Source organism: Octodon degus, unplaced genomic scaffold, assembly GCF_000260255.1.
Source record: "Octodon degus isolate 3935 unplaced genomic scaffold, OctDeg1.0 scaffold00070, whole genome shotgun sequence".
Taxonomy (NCBI): domain Eukaryota; kingdom Metazoa; phylum Chordata; class Mammalia; order Rodentia; family Octodontidae; genus Octodon; species Octodon degus.
In genome coordinates, this window is record NW_004524646.1 from 3336443 (window position 1) to 3351053 (window position 14611).

At 54.1% G+C, this 14611-nt stretch overlaps 1 protein-coding gene across 1 annotated transcript in view; it reads right to left on the minus strand.

Moving 5' to 3' along the window:
• Nucleotides 1-532: 532 nt before the first annotated feature.
• The window catches only part of Ccdc88c (coiled-coil domain containing 88C), a 138886-nt gene continuing 124807 nt past the window's right edge, over nucleotides 533-14611 (minus strand). Inside the window, exons 28-32 of the mRNA XM_012515582.2 lie at nucleotides 10974-11162; nucleotides 9495-9563; nucleotides 7259-7327; nucleotides 5602-5870; nucleotides 533-2037 (exon numbers count right to left, since the gene is read on the minus strand). Coding sequence (XP_012371036.2) covers nucleotides 1036-2037; nucleotides 5602-5870; nucleotides 7259-7327; nucleotides 9495-9563; nucleotides 10974-11162 — 1598 coding nt within the window. The 3' untranslated portion in view covers nucleotides 533-1035. The remainder of the gene's footprint in view (nucleotides 2038-5601; nucleotides 5871-7258; nucleotides 7328-9494; nucleotides 9564-10973; nucleotides 11163-14611) is intronic.

Genomic DNA, 14611 nt, shown 5'->3' on the forward strand with positions numbered 1-14611 from the left:
GAATCTGACCAAATACACAGAGCAGCAGGTAAGATTCCCAATAGAAAAGAATGACTCTCCATAGAACATAAATAGAGCCCCCCATATATATATTTTACCAGTGTATACATAAGTAATATATTAAAAAAAATTTGGTTTCTACTCTGGAGTTATTCAGAAATAAATCAACATCCCATCTGCGACAGGGGAAGCTGGAAGCTGCGGTCATGTCACAAACCAAGGTCATGTCACAAACCAAGCGTGCACCTTGCTTACAGACAGGCCTCCTCCCCTCCGGGCGCCACACTTGCAGGGCCAGGGCTGGAGCGTCCCTCATGCCGCAGGCCCTGCAGATCCAGTGTTTGTAGAAAGGTGACACATAGAAGGCCATGGAGGCTGGTCTCTGAGGCCACCGTGCAGAGGCCTGGGGCTAGAGGGAGGGAGGCAAGTGCCCCAGGCCACTCACAATGGGCCTTGAAGGCTGCCTTGGGGAGTGTCAATCCCAGGGACAGGATGGTAATGCACCTGGGTTTTGAAGTCTGCTCAAGATGAGCTCTGTTCACAGCCCTCCACATTTCGGTAGTTTGGCAAGTCTGGGCTTCCCCTGGGATCTAATGGCTTTTGGGAGTGGGACTTTCCAGAGCCACCAGGTGAACCCACCTTGTGAGCGTGAGCCTGGTGTGTGAGTGCGCAAATGGAGGTTAACAGGTTGCCAACGAGCGTTCTACCAGGGCCCACTGAATAGTGTCTGCTTTGGGGTAAGTGGGTTTTATCATTGCTTTCTAAGTGGTCCCCATGCTAATTAGATTTGTCAAAAGACTCCAGCTACTGGAAGCTGTAGACACAGAAGACGTGACACACACCTAGGAGAGTGTTCCTCTTAGGACTTGGCACAGTGCTTTCTTCTACAAGACAACTGGGCCAGTTGTGTAGGAACCCCTTTTCCATTCTAAACCCTTTCCCGGCACCACAGACGCAAACAGGAGGAAAGACCTCAGGATCGGAAGCCTTGTCAGTAGTTTAGGGTTCAGGAGCTGCTGCTGGCGCACGGGACAGTCACACACAGCCGTACTCATACCACACGGTCTGCTGGTCCCCGCCCGGCTCTGGGGATGCGGAGGTGCTCTCCAAGCTGCCTCCGCGGCTGAAATCCTCAGGGCCCCGGCTGGCATGGGGAGCCAGGTCAGGGGACCTACCAGGGCTCTTGGCCAGGAGCCCCTCAGTGTGGCCCAGCCCCTGGTTCTTGTCTCCCTCTGACAGGCTGAGCCCTGCCCGGACAGGGGCAATGGTGGCTACCTCCCCGCAGTGTGGAGGCATTTTGGGCTTGGTCCTGGAGGATGCAGCAGGTGAGAAGTGCTGGGAGCTGCTGCCACTGCCACCTGCAGTAGTGGCAATGGCTGGGACTGTGGCAGACTGCTGCAGAGGTGCCAGCCTCTCTTCCTTTGGAGGGGCCAGTGAGAAGCGCCTGGTGTCTGGTGGCCGGCTGCGGGGCCCTGGGCCTTGGCAGGGGCCATCAGCCTTGCCTGCCTGGGAGGTCCGCTCCCGTGCCAGGCCGTGGGAGCCGGGAGGCACAGGGCTCTGCAGGCTAGGGCTGCCTGTTTCTCTGCCCCCGGAGGCCTCAGGAACCCCCAGCTTCTGAGGGGATTCTTGTCTGCAGGCCTCTGGCCCACTGGCCCGGAGAAGGTCAGCAGAAGCCAGGCTGTAGGCACGGCTCAGGGATGCGCTCCGGCTGGCAGGGGCGTGGGAAGCAGGGGACACGGTGGCTTGCCTGGGTCTGCCCAAAGACAGGCTCTGGGGGGGCTGGACCTGTCTTGGGGAGGCTCCTGCAGGGACCTCTGCCTCAGCCAGTCTGAAGTTCGGCTTCACATAATGCCCGGGTTTCAACTGTCTCCCCTCGGAGGTGCTGATGGCTGTCTTGATGGTGGGAGCCACAAAGCTCGTGGGCATCTTTGTGCCCTCTTTCCTGGCAGGAGGTCCGGGTGGGCCTCCGATGGCAGGGGGATCATTGGCCTTTCGGAAGTAGTCACTTAGCAGGTCATCCCGACAGCAGGGAGTGTCCTACAGCAGAGAGAGCAAGAATAGAGGGGGAAGTGAGGGCCTGCAGGTCCTGGGAGCCTCCTCCCACCAGGTGCACAGGGGCCCCACAGCCAGGACTTCCTGCCCCTGCCAGGTCTACAGCACAAGGGCCCAGAGGCAAGGGGAAAGTGTTCCAGGAGCCACTCCGGCAGCCTGCTAACTTTACAAATAAGGAAACAGACCCAGAAAGAAAAGGGGTTGACTACACTGGCTCAATCTGTTTCCCTTTTTTCCACCAGGCAGAGCAGCAGCTACAAAGCTACTGCTGTGACCGGGACTCCAGCTGGTCCAGGAACATCACAAGGACAAGGACAGCCCTGTGTCTGGCAAGCCAGAATGCTCACTGCCACACCAACCTTTCTCATGCTCTGAGAAAGGGAAGAGGCAGGCAGAGGGGAGGGGTGTGGCTGGGAGCCCCAGGGGCAGAGGGCACAGCAGCAGGGACAGTGAGGAGGCTGAATGGGAAGGAGAGGCACCAGGGCAGCGGGCTGTCTCAGCTCTGCCTCCCTGGCCCAAGGAGCAGGCGTCCTTCGCCCCAGCCTAGAAGCCAAGGTCTCTGACTCTGCTCAGCCCCTCCAGCGTAGCAGAGGCAAGGCCAGGCAGAACAGCCTCCTGAGGCTGACGGGCAGGGAGCGAGGGAGACCATGCAGGCAGGACGTGAGGTCAGAGGCTGCCCGCTGATGGGAGTCAGATCCTCGCCTGCTGGGACCTGCTGGGGTGCCCCTGTACAGCCGTCTGAACCTGCTAAGAGCTTGCCCCTGAGCATAGTTAAGGGACCTGACAGCACTGTGTTCTCCTGCATTACCATAGACCCCTGGGGCATCCAGTGAGTGCTGAAGCCCAACACCCAGGGGCATGGTGAACCACCCATGGTGACACGCTAAAGCACGCTCTTAATTCTCACAGCAGCCTGGGAGGGTGCTGTGAAGGATGTATAAAACTACCTGTGTTTGATCCCGGGGGGCGCTGAGATTGAGATTGAGACTAGGCGTGGCGGCACGCCTGTAATCCCAGCACTTGGGAGGCTGTAAACAGGCGGATCACTACGAGTCCGTCCCATCTAGTAGTGAGACCCTGAACACCCTGTAGACCCTTCCCTAAAAATACAAAAAACAAAACAAAACAAAACAAAACAAAACAACCCCTACCTGTGAGGCTCAGACTTAGGTTCTACAGGTCAAGAGGGCCAGGAACCCAGAGGAACAGGTCAGGGGGTTAAAACCAGGGCTGTTCTCTACACTCATCGGCATCTCTCTACACACTTATTTTTTAATTCACTCGTAAGAATTGCACATTATGGGGCTCAACGTGATGGTTTCATGCGTGTCTATGACACACAGTGCTCCAGCCAGGTAACTAGCACTCCTAGCTCCTTTTACACCAAGTGTTCCTTCCTTTGGAGCCTTCCCATCTTCTAGCTCTTCATGAAAAGTGTCATACTTGTAAAGTCTCACCCCCTTCTGCTGCTATGGGACCCCAGAACGTCCCAGAATTCACTGTCCTTTACCCACCCCCCTCTTTCTCCTCCCAGTCCCCTTGCTGGCCATCACCTCATCTATTCACTTCTCCTATGACACCAGTGTCTGGGTTCCTACAGCCAAGCACTGGGTCAGAATGTGCTCAAGTCCCTGACACCTGCAGACCATGCTTTTGGGCCACCAAGGCAGTTCCAGCACCATTAACACTTGGGGGTAAGGGACACGTGGGGGGCTCTGTCATTTCTCCAGTTGAGAGGTACTGTCTGCCTCAGGAGCCTGAATGTGAAGAACATGAGGCTGTGTCGGGGCACGTGGTGCAGGAAACCAGTGGGGACCAATGTCCTAGGGATTGAAGGAGGACAAGGACCACATAATGGCTGAAGTTTGAGACCTGACTCAGCAGAGACTGGGCGTGGTGGCGCATACCTGTAATCCCAGCTCTTGGGAGGCTATAAACAGGTGGATCACTACGAGCCCCATCTAGTAGCGAGACTCTGAACACTCTGTAGACCCTCCCTAAGATGGGGGGGATGACTCAGCAGGGGGCCAGGGTGCTCACTCTGTAAACATCCTGAGCTTGTGGCAGGTGGAAAAGTAGGTCCAGGAGGTGGCGTGGGCAGATGGCCGGTGTGCAGTGTAAGGGAGAAAGAGGCCTGCTCGCCTCTACTTCTTGCTCTCGCTGTTTTGCTGTCTTCCGCCACCTTCCACTGCTGTTCTCTGCCACGTGCCACCCTGCCTTGGAACCATCTGCTACAGAGTTCAGCACATAAGGCAGAGGTGGCACACAACGTGACACTGTGCTGCACAAAGTGGCGAGTGGGTTTCCATCACTGGGTGGACATGTGGGGGCAGGGCACAGAGTAGGGGTTAACGCGGGGCCCAGCTTGCCGCGTGCTTTCCTATAGCCTGTGAACTAAGAGGCTGTGGTTTTTTTTTTTTTTTTTTTTTTGGCGGAACCAGGGATTGAACCCTTACGCTTGCCAGGGAAGTACATATTCCACTGAGTCATCTCCCCGGCCCCCAACTAAGAGGTTTTTCATTCCCAAATTGCTCAACAAAAAGTAGTGTCAAACTGGGCGTGGTGCATGCCTGTAAACCCAGCACTTGGGAGGTTGAAGCAAGAGGGTCGCTGTGGGTTTGAGGCCACCCTGGGCTACAGAGTGAATTCAGGACTAGCACAAAATAGTGAGATCCTGTTGTAACATAAACAATACAAAACAAAACAAAATTAAATTAGACCAGTAGTGTAGTTTACTGACAGCGCCTCTGTCCAGCCTGCACAGGACCCTGTGATGGATTCCCAGTATCACTTAAACAAACAAAAAAGAACGAATGAATGGGGACTTTGTAATACGAAATTCAAATGCCAGCGCCCATAACGTAACTCTGCCGGACAGCCACCAGTCTGTTCACTCACGTGGGGACAGCACACACTTCTCCTTGAGTGGCGCCGCAGAGCGCCAACAGAATTCCAGCGCCCAGGAAGTCTAAACATTTGCTCCCTGGCCCTGCACAGGGCCTTCCAGTTTGCCAATCCCTGCTGGGAAAGCTGCGGGGAATGAGGCAGTCCAAGCTCTGCCAGGACACCTAGTGTGAGACCCTGACCTGCAGGTGGCCTGCCAGCCAAGGTCCTTCCCTTGGTGTGGGCACTGGTTCTGTCAGCTCCCCATGCAGCCCCTGTGGTCCGGGGGTGATCTGCGGGCCTGTGTATCTTGCTGTCTCGCCACAATCCTGCACCAGGCCTCCCCACGCCACCTACCCGCCCCTTTTTTAAAAATGTATTTAGTACAGGGTCTGCAGGGTCTTTCTACACAGACTGGACTCACGGTGATCCTCTTCACCTCCCAAGTGCTGGGATTACAGGTGCACACCACCACACCCAGTCTCAGTGGCTGTCTCAGTGCAACCCGGGGGTGGGGGCAGTGTTTGTGGTGCCGGGGATCGAACCCCAGTCCCGGTGGCTGCCTAAGCAGGTGCTTTAATCAGCTGAGCTATCTGGCTGGCCCGTCCCATCCCTTTCTGACTGACTGCAGTCTGGAGTCAGGAGACAGGAGGCCCAGCCACTCACGTGGGTTGGGGAGCTGCGGTTACTCTCCTCCAGGAATTCTTCCAAGGTGACCATCTCGCTGCTGGGGGAGGCTGAGCAGGGCCGCAGCCCAGGAAGTGCTGTGGCCGGGCCCCTCTTTTGGGCAGCCGCCTGGGGGACAGGCCCATTCCGGGGCGGGGGGTACTCATGGCGGCTGAGAGCGCTGTGTCCCAGGGTGCCCGGGTCCCTGCTTGGGATCAGGTCTTCACTGCTGAAGCTCTCGGAGCAGCCGTGGAGCTGGTTGGAGGAACCTGGGTAGAGATGGGCATGCATGTCAGTCCCAGGTCCCTTGGGCACCCAGGCTCCAGAAAACCCAGGCGCCCCCCACCCCAGGGCTGACACTGCCAGCTGAGATTCTGAATGTTCAGGGACTTTTGGGATCCTTTCAGTACTTCTTTTGGCCTTTAAAAGCAAATTAACATGAAATGAAACTTTTTTTTGGTGGAACCGGGGATTGAACTCAGGTCCTTGTCCTTGCCAGGCAAGCGCTTATTCTGCTGAGCCATCTCCCTAGTCCCTGAAATGAAACTTAAAATGTAACAAAGTTTTAGAAAGAAATTCTATGGGGCTGGGGAGATGGCTCGGTGGAGTAAGTGCTTCCCTGGCAAGCACAAGGGCCTGAGTTCAATCCCCGGTTCCGCCAAACAAACAAACAAACAAACAAAAAAAAAAAAAAAGAAAGAAAGAAATTCTATCTCCCAAGACTACTAAGTTTTCTCTTGGGTCACCAAATATCGGACCTGGAAGTGAAAAGTGTTTGATCTGAGGTACGTATATTGGAGTTCACTCTGAAAAAACCACAGATGGCCGCATTAGTCCACGTGCGTCCCTCACACCAAGGCCACACACATCTCCTCTGTATCATTCTGATTTTAGTACCTGTGCTGCTGGAGTAAGCACTGAAGTTTCAATTAGCAGCTACTATACTCACTAGCCCTCAACCATTCATTATGAGTTTAATGAGCACCTACTATATGCTAGGTCAGTTGATGGTAAACCTTTTAGAGCAATGATACAAACAGCCCGCTGTGGCATGGGTGCCATAGGTTTGCCACCTCTGTGCTAGATGCTCTTCCAGGCCATGTGGAGGCTAAGAAGAAAATCTTTTTTCAAAGTTTATGGGGCCCAGGGATATAGTTCAGTGGTGCAGCACCTGCCTGGCAAATGTGAGGTCCTGAGTTGAGTCCCCAGGACCAAGAACAGAGAGACAGACAGACAGAGAGACAGATAGATTACAATCCCAGGGAAAGAGGGCACATGACAGCATATACATTCTTCCAAACACACAGGGCTCACTCACTTATAAAGACAGATCATAGCCTAAATCAACACCTAAACTTTACAACATTTGAAAGAATCAAAGTCATCTCGACTTTTTCTGACCACAGTGGAAAGGCCTGGATGACGTAACCCACGCAGCTGTGACTTGCCCACATCCTCAGAGCAGGAGGCAGAAGTGATCTGAAATCAAATCCCTTCAAAGTCCCCAGTCTGCACTTGAAGTCACACTGTGTGTCCTACCCATGCTTTGTGATGCCTCTAGAGTCCTCGTCACCAGTTTTTAAGCTTGTAAGAATCACAGGAGCCCAGAGCCAAGCATCCGGATAAGCATTTCGAGGGCTCCTGGGGGCAGCCATACCTTTGAGGCTGAGAGGTGAGCTGTTGCTGGACGGGTTTCTGCTGCTCTCCAAGCTGCTTGGCCGGGACACTGAGAGGAAACGGTAATGTTTAAAGTAAGAGGCTGCGGACCAGGCAGACCCCAGGGGTTTGAAACCATCTCTTGTGAGAAAAGCATGGAGCCAGAGCGACTTACTGCCTGAGTGAGCGAGAGTAGCACCCTCAGGAAGAGCTATGGATCCCCTGAATGCTCCCAGGGTGGTTTGGTGGCACCACCAGGATGCCAGGCCTGGCACAGAGCAGGCTGTGGATGACCAGCAGCTTTGGCTATCAGTCTCTGCTAGGTACAGGACTGCGGTAGAAAACGACTTCAGCATCGAAGGAAATCTCCCCAGGCTGAGCATAGAAAGCAGACAGAGGACTGCTCTAGGTAGACCAAGGGTCACGGGGCGGGGTGGGGTGGGGTGGGCAGGCAACCAAATTACGGCAGAGCTTTCCAGGACATAAGTGACCAGCCCCTTCTACGAGCGGGACAAGGTGCTGCTCTGGGCAGTTTTTGGACACGTGTACACACATCTAATCATGTGCCTGTGCAAGGGGTGGCACCCCTGCAGGTGACCACAGAAGGGGTGCTGGGACTACAGGACGAAAAGGAATAAATGTTCCTCCTGGTTGTTTGCCGCTGTCAGCTCCTGTGGCACTTGCCTCAAAGTTAGATCTGTTCTAAAGGGGAAACTCGAGACTTACAAGGCAAGCGTGGAGGGTACGTAGCCCTCCTGGCTGCCACGGGTGCTGCCCGAGCAGGCATGCTTGGCGCTGCCCTGCTGCAGACCCTGGGAAGGCGGGCGCCACCCCCTGGAGAGGGCAGGCCAGCCCTGCCAAGGCCCACAGACCGCTCATGCTTCCTCCTCCAGCAGCCTGCCCCAGCCACGGTGTCTCGTGAGAAAACAGCTATCCTGCTGGCCCTGAGCCCCTGGGAGCCTGGGACAATGTTTTCATCATCCTGCAAGCCCCAGCCCAAGCACATGTCCAGCAGCAGAAACCCTCAGGGCTCCCAGGGAGGGAGCTGCCCAGGTTTCCCAGGTCTGAGGGCACCCAGTTCCCAAGTGCTCAGGGGCTCCGCAGCAAACAGCAGACTAAACAAATGGCACTTGGGAAGGAGCCATAACAGACTTGGGGCTCAGGAATAGCAAAACAGCCTTGAGGCCTAGTGTACGTCTCCTGGGCCATATATGTCACAGGGAAATTGTGATACCAGTCAAGGTCCCCAAACATCACTGTGTGCAGATCCTGTCCCTCCCCTCTTGTGACCAGAGAGGCTGTGGATGCAGACACCTCGGGAAGCCTCTGGCCACAGGGTGAGATGTTCAAAGTGAACAGGGCGGCTTCCTCTTGCCATGTAGCCTCCTCTCGGGGTAGGGACCAAGGGCTCCTGGGGCACTGGTCTCGCTGTAGAGCCTGTGTTTACTCAAAGAAATCCTGTCTCACTTGAGTGCACCCACATAAGCATCTTCACACTTCGGACACAGTGGGCAGGGGAGGGGATCACCCTAGCTCCCACACCCACTGCCAGCGCCTCTGACGTACGCTGAACCCAATATAAGAAAAAAATTTTAAGGATTATTTTCCTAGCCTTCTAGGGTTGCTTTTCAAAAACTGAGGGCTGGAGTATAGCTCTGTAGAGTGCCTGCCAAGCACGGGGTGAAGAAACAGGTTTAATCCCTACCATAAAGAAGGAAGAGGCAGAGAGAGGAAGGGGGAAGAGGAGAGGAAAGAGGAGGGGTGAGGGAGGGGGAGGGAGAGGAGTGGGAAGAGAACAAAGGACAGGAAGGGCAGAGGAAGAGGGAGAGCCTAACCCAAAGAAACCTACAAGTTCTGAGGAGGCTGGGGTCGTCACTGTTTCCTCTCCTCCAAACTTTACAGTACCTTAATTCAAAAGACATGATTGAATTCTAATGTTCTCTAAGACTTCTTATAGCCCAGAGCTGCCTTGGGCAGATAAAACCCAAGAGCTCAATGAGAGGCCTTCCCGAAAGTGCTGTTCCCTGAGGGAGGGGCACCTTAATGTAGGGGCATCAGAGCTTCCAAAACCAGGCTGTTGGAGGCACTGGAGGGGTACAAGCAGGGGTAGGCGCTCAGGCCTCTGGACTGGACAGAAGGGGAGCTGGGAGATCCTGCGAAAAGTACTGTGGACCAAAACCTGCCCCGGAAGCTCAGCCTAAGAGACCCCCGCAGGGCCACTCAGCAGGGCCACTCACCGTGCTGTCTGTGCTGGGCGCCTTCGAGCTCCAGGGACGGCTCGCAAAGCTTGTCATCTGAACTGCAGCCTGCAGGAAGAACAGGGGGTGAGCCATGCTGACACCTGTACCATTCACCAGCAACCCTGCCTGTGCTGCACAGCCAGCGGTGGCCCTCAGAGAGCCCACATGGTGGTAATGTCCAGTTCTAAGGGAGATGGAGGGCACCCTAGGCAGTGCCTTGGAACCGGCTTTTTCCATCCTCCCTTCATTTCCTAGCTTAGAAGAGGAGAAACACCACATCCTCACTCCATGTTGTTTCCTCGACACGAGGACCCGAGATGGTGTGCTCTGGACTAGAGACCAGGTGTGAGGAAGTGAGGCCACACCTGTGGGGACACCAGAGGTCAGCTCTCCAGGCAGCCCTGCACCCCACCCACAATACCCAGCCAAGGACCGGAGGGTCTCCACTCTGGCAATGACTCTCGGGAGTGTGAGGCTCCCAAGTGCAGGGGCCTGGTCTGTGTCGCCTTTTGGTTTTGCCTGATGGATAAACCTGTGCGTATCCAAGGCTTCTAGAGCTCAGAGTGCCTTCACCAGGAAAAACAACCTTCTTCCTCCAGAGGTCGGTCAGTCACAGATGAGAAGGGGGCAAGGCAGAGCTAGTCCCCTCTAACTCCTTTAGCAGTTTCTTTCCTCTTAAATTCTACACCGTCTTTTCCCGTCTCAAGCGTTACCTGTCTTTACTCTTAAATTTCCAGGCGCACACCCGCCCCCTCTCGTTCGCTAGCCTCCCGTTCTTGTTCCCGGGCACAGCAGCTTCTCTTAGCTCTGACTCCTGCTGGGCATCTCTGCTCTGTGAACTCTGTGTTACTCCGGGTGCCTTCGGCTCCGCTTCTGCTCTCGTCCTGGAGTTGCACAGGCTTTGCCGGCTAACACTGACTGAGTCACTCTACTATTCAGCTCCTGAGATTACCCAGCACTTCACTCTCGTGCCTGAACACCTGAATGTGCACAGCCCTGGATGTCCTGGGAGCCAGGAGCCGTATAAATCTGCCCCCTCATCATGTTCACAATGTGGGACGCTGGGCTGCAGCTTTGTCAATGGACTTCAAGGCCAGACACCTGCTCTGGGTCAACCTCCTCCAGATTCCCAGAGTGAGGGGACAAGGGCGGTCCCCTGGCTTCAGCCTGCACCTCGGTGCTCAATCCCACTTCAGATTTCGTCAGGGGCTACCTGGGGCCACCAATGTCCATTTGCTGCAGGGAGGGCAGGGGAGGTTCTGAGCTTTCTCCATGACATTTGGACTCCTGGTGGTTGACTTGTCCCCAGTCCCTGGCTGGTGAGCAGAGCTGGGGTCTGCAGCTGTACCTGCGACCCCCAAGACCACCACAGTATGGCTCCTCCACACAGACCTCGTGGCTCCCACTTGCCTCTGAACTGGGGTCTTTAGGAAGGATCCAGGCTTGAGTCACCCCTCCAGAGGGACCCACACTCACCTTTGGTGCGACTCAGGTGTCGGGGGAGGGGGGTGGAGCTGGAGGAGGGCGCTGTGATGGCTGAGGCTGAACATGTCTGGGAGCCCAGCTCTGCGGGCCAGGGCTTCACGGCTGGGTCTGTGGAGGCCTCGGCGTGGTCCAGGCTGCTTCCGTGTGGGGACCCTCGCTTTGGTTTTAGATCCCCAGGGCCTGGGGCGGAAGAGGACACTGAAAAATGAGGCTGCCAAAGCTGTACGCAGGTGGGGTGGGCACACTGAGGCCTGAAGCAGGCGTAGCACGCACATGGACCACAGAAGCTGGGTGCCGTCCCTCCCAGCCCAAGGTAAACAGGGGCCTCAGCTTGCTCAACCCCTCAAGGCCACTGTGGCTCCAGGGTGGGTCAGACTGCCAGTTCAGGAGAGCTCAGGATAAACCCGGCTCTGGCAGAGTCCAACAGGGCCCGGCTCCCCCCGGGCCCCCAAGTCATGACTGCTCTGCTTAGGACCGAGCCCAACCTGAACCCCACATGCTAAAGGAAGCCCCTTAGGGTTCCAGAAAAAAGTCTACTGCCAACCTCTCAATTGTCTTAACCTTCCAAAAAGAGAAGCCCGGATCTCTGCACCGTGAGATGGACCATCAGATACCATTTTTACCTTGTATTCTAGGTTTTGGGCAGTGATGACTTGTCTACCAAGAAAATATACTCTTTTCACAATCAGATAAAATTATATAAAACATTATTAAAGAAAAGCAAGTGGAAGAGAGGATTGGTACTTCAAATACAAGATAAGAATGTACGGAGCCCCCTAGCAGGTGACAAAGCATTTTGTCACCCCACTGCACAGGCCCCAAGGGCCAGGAGTTTCAGGGAGGTTTCAGCTCCTGAAGACTGGGCCGTCTGCCCTCTTGGCCTCTGAGAACCTGGGCTCACTGCGCTCAGATCCTGGGATCTGAAACGAAGGGAGATTTGGATTTGTTTTGTTTTATTGAGACAGGGTCTTGCTTCGTAGCTTAGGTGCTCCCAATCTCTCAGAAGTCCTTCTGCTCAGCCTCCCAAGTGCTGGGATTACCAGCACGTGCCACCAAGCCTGGCTGGAAAATTTGGATTTTTGAAAGACAACCTTGATGAGAAGCAAGATTCAAGTCTGGTGGAATGAAGCTGGACAGGTCACCCGGGGGGTGAGGGTGGGGGTGGCATGGAAATGGATATGGAGGGGAGTGGAAACAGGCAACAGGCAGCATGAGTGGCAGGCAGGCAGGCGGGCGGGCGGGCAGGCAGGCGGGCAGCGCAGTTCCAGCAGCGTGTGAGAGCAGGGCCCAGGGGACCAGGCCCCAGGCACCCAGTGCTCCCAAGCAAGAGTCATGAGATGGAGCCAGCAGGAGATTAGCCAACTGCAACACTTTCAGAGTTATGGGTTTATTTATTTTTTATGGGTTTGTTTTTATGGTTACTTGCTTTTATGGTAACATTTGTTTTCCTTTTACAGCAAGGTATGACAATAACCTTTCTTTTTTCAGACAAACTTCACTGGAAACTTCGGGGGAAACATGTAAGTGGCCACACAGGTGGCCTAAGGACAGGGCACAGCCAGGGCAGGACGGGAGTGGCCGGAGACAGACAGGAAAGACTCTGGCAGGCAGTGGCCTCTGGCCAGCACTGTCCTCAGCTCTGGGTGTATCTGTGTGCCAGTGTTCCTTCTGTCCACTGCTGTTTTAATCTCAGCGTCCGGGATGTCACAGGAGCACAGCACAGCCATAGAACCTCATTCTGGGCTTGCTCTCGCTGGACGAAAACCACTCCAATTGCTCTATACACTTCAATAGAGCAGGCAATCCTTCCAAACACAGAGCACCTTGAACGAGGCTTTACTAACAGCGTCAACGACTCAAGGTTCTTTCAACATGGGGGCAAAAGTGCAGCTATTTTAACGTTAGCTGCTTCAAAACCTCACGTGATGCAGCCTATGTTTTAGGAAGCACAGCGACACAGACCACTTCTGCTCGACAGACGGGCAAGACAGAAGCCTGCGGGGGCAGGGGGCGGGACACACAGCCACACAACTTACTGAACACGGGCATCCTGGCCCAAGGACACAGGCTCGTATGTCCTGAGGGTCCCCTAAACTGTGCTGCGCTGAAGAAATGGTCCAGAGAGCGTGACAACGCATCTTCTATTTTGAACTCAGAATCCACGCTGGCTAATTTGGAACTGGGGTCAGGAGGGTCCACTATAGGCCATGCGGCCTTTACGTACTGACTTAGTCTGAATTTCAGAAATGGAGGAGAATACACGATGTAGACACATGGTAAAGGAAGGGATTAGAAATTTCCCATGTCTGAGAAAGAGACAGGCTCGTTAGGAGAGGATGGGATGTCGGAGGAAGACCAGAACCGCAGGCGTTTAGACAGAGTCGGGTGGGCCGTTGGAGACTTGTCTTTGTCCTTGCTTTTGCTTCTCAAAAAGGGGCTCTTTTTGTGCTGAGCTAAATTGTGATCACCCGGATAACCCAAAAGAGGAAGGAAAAAAAAAAGGAAATTAATGATAATCACAAATGAATCTAAAGTAGCAAAAAGCACTCAGCAAACTGCAGACCCTGTCCGACCCCAGGACAGATGGAGCCCAGCTTCAGCGCACAGACTCGAGTCAGGGCTCAGCAAATCACTGATGTTCTTACTCCATTTAGTTAATTTGGTGGCACCGAAAGCCATCAATACTCACTCAGCACATGAGAATTATACACCACCCAAGGATCCAATCAATGGCTTAGACCGTTTTCAATTTCAGTGTGTGTCAGATTATTAAGTAAGAACGCTGGTTAAATTAGGAGCCGGCTTCTCACATTAGTGATAGGGTCCCAGACAACCAGCTCAGACAGCCCCCCAACCCCCCAAGCACCTTAGAAACCCTTCGTGACACACTCCTGGCCTGCTGCCACAGCCCGGTCTACCTGAAGTACTCATAAATCACACCTGCACCTCCAAAGCCACCTCTTTTGGCAGGACGAGCCTAGATCTAACAAAAAACCTTTTTCATACCTGTAATTCCTTCAATGCCTAAAAGAGTCACTATTTCTTTTTAGCTTTCTTTCACTCCTATCCCTTTATTTTTCATTTTTTAAAATTTTTTGGTAAAACTGGGGATTAACAAACTCAGGCCCTTGCGCTTGCCAGGCAAGTGCTTATTTTACTGAGCTATCTCCCCAGCCCCTCCTATCTCTCTTTTTTAAAAATTTTTAAAAATTTATTTATTATTTATGTGTGTGTGTGTGTGTGTGTGTGTGTGTGTCCAGCTCAGCCCACCAGGGGGTAGGGCTGGCTGGCATGTGGTGCTGGGGGATTGATCCGTGGTCCCTGTGCTTGCTAAGCTTGTTCTAAGTAGATGCTTTAGACCACTGAGCCATCTCACCAGCCCCCCCCCATCTCTTTAAATATATAATTTTCACAAAGCAGACAACTGGTCTAATTTCCTGAACATGTCTTATCTTAACAATGACCAAGGGGGCCTGGCCCTAGCTCAGGCCTTTAAGTGGCTGCTTCCACAAAGCTGTCGCCTCAGGTTGCTGGAGTTCGAACCTCACACCTCTCCAGCTGGCCAAAAGTGCCCTGAAGGCATTCGAGGAACAAAAAAAAAAAACAATGACCAACTTAAGAGACTTTTT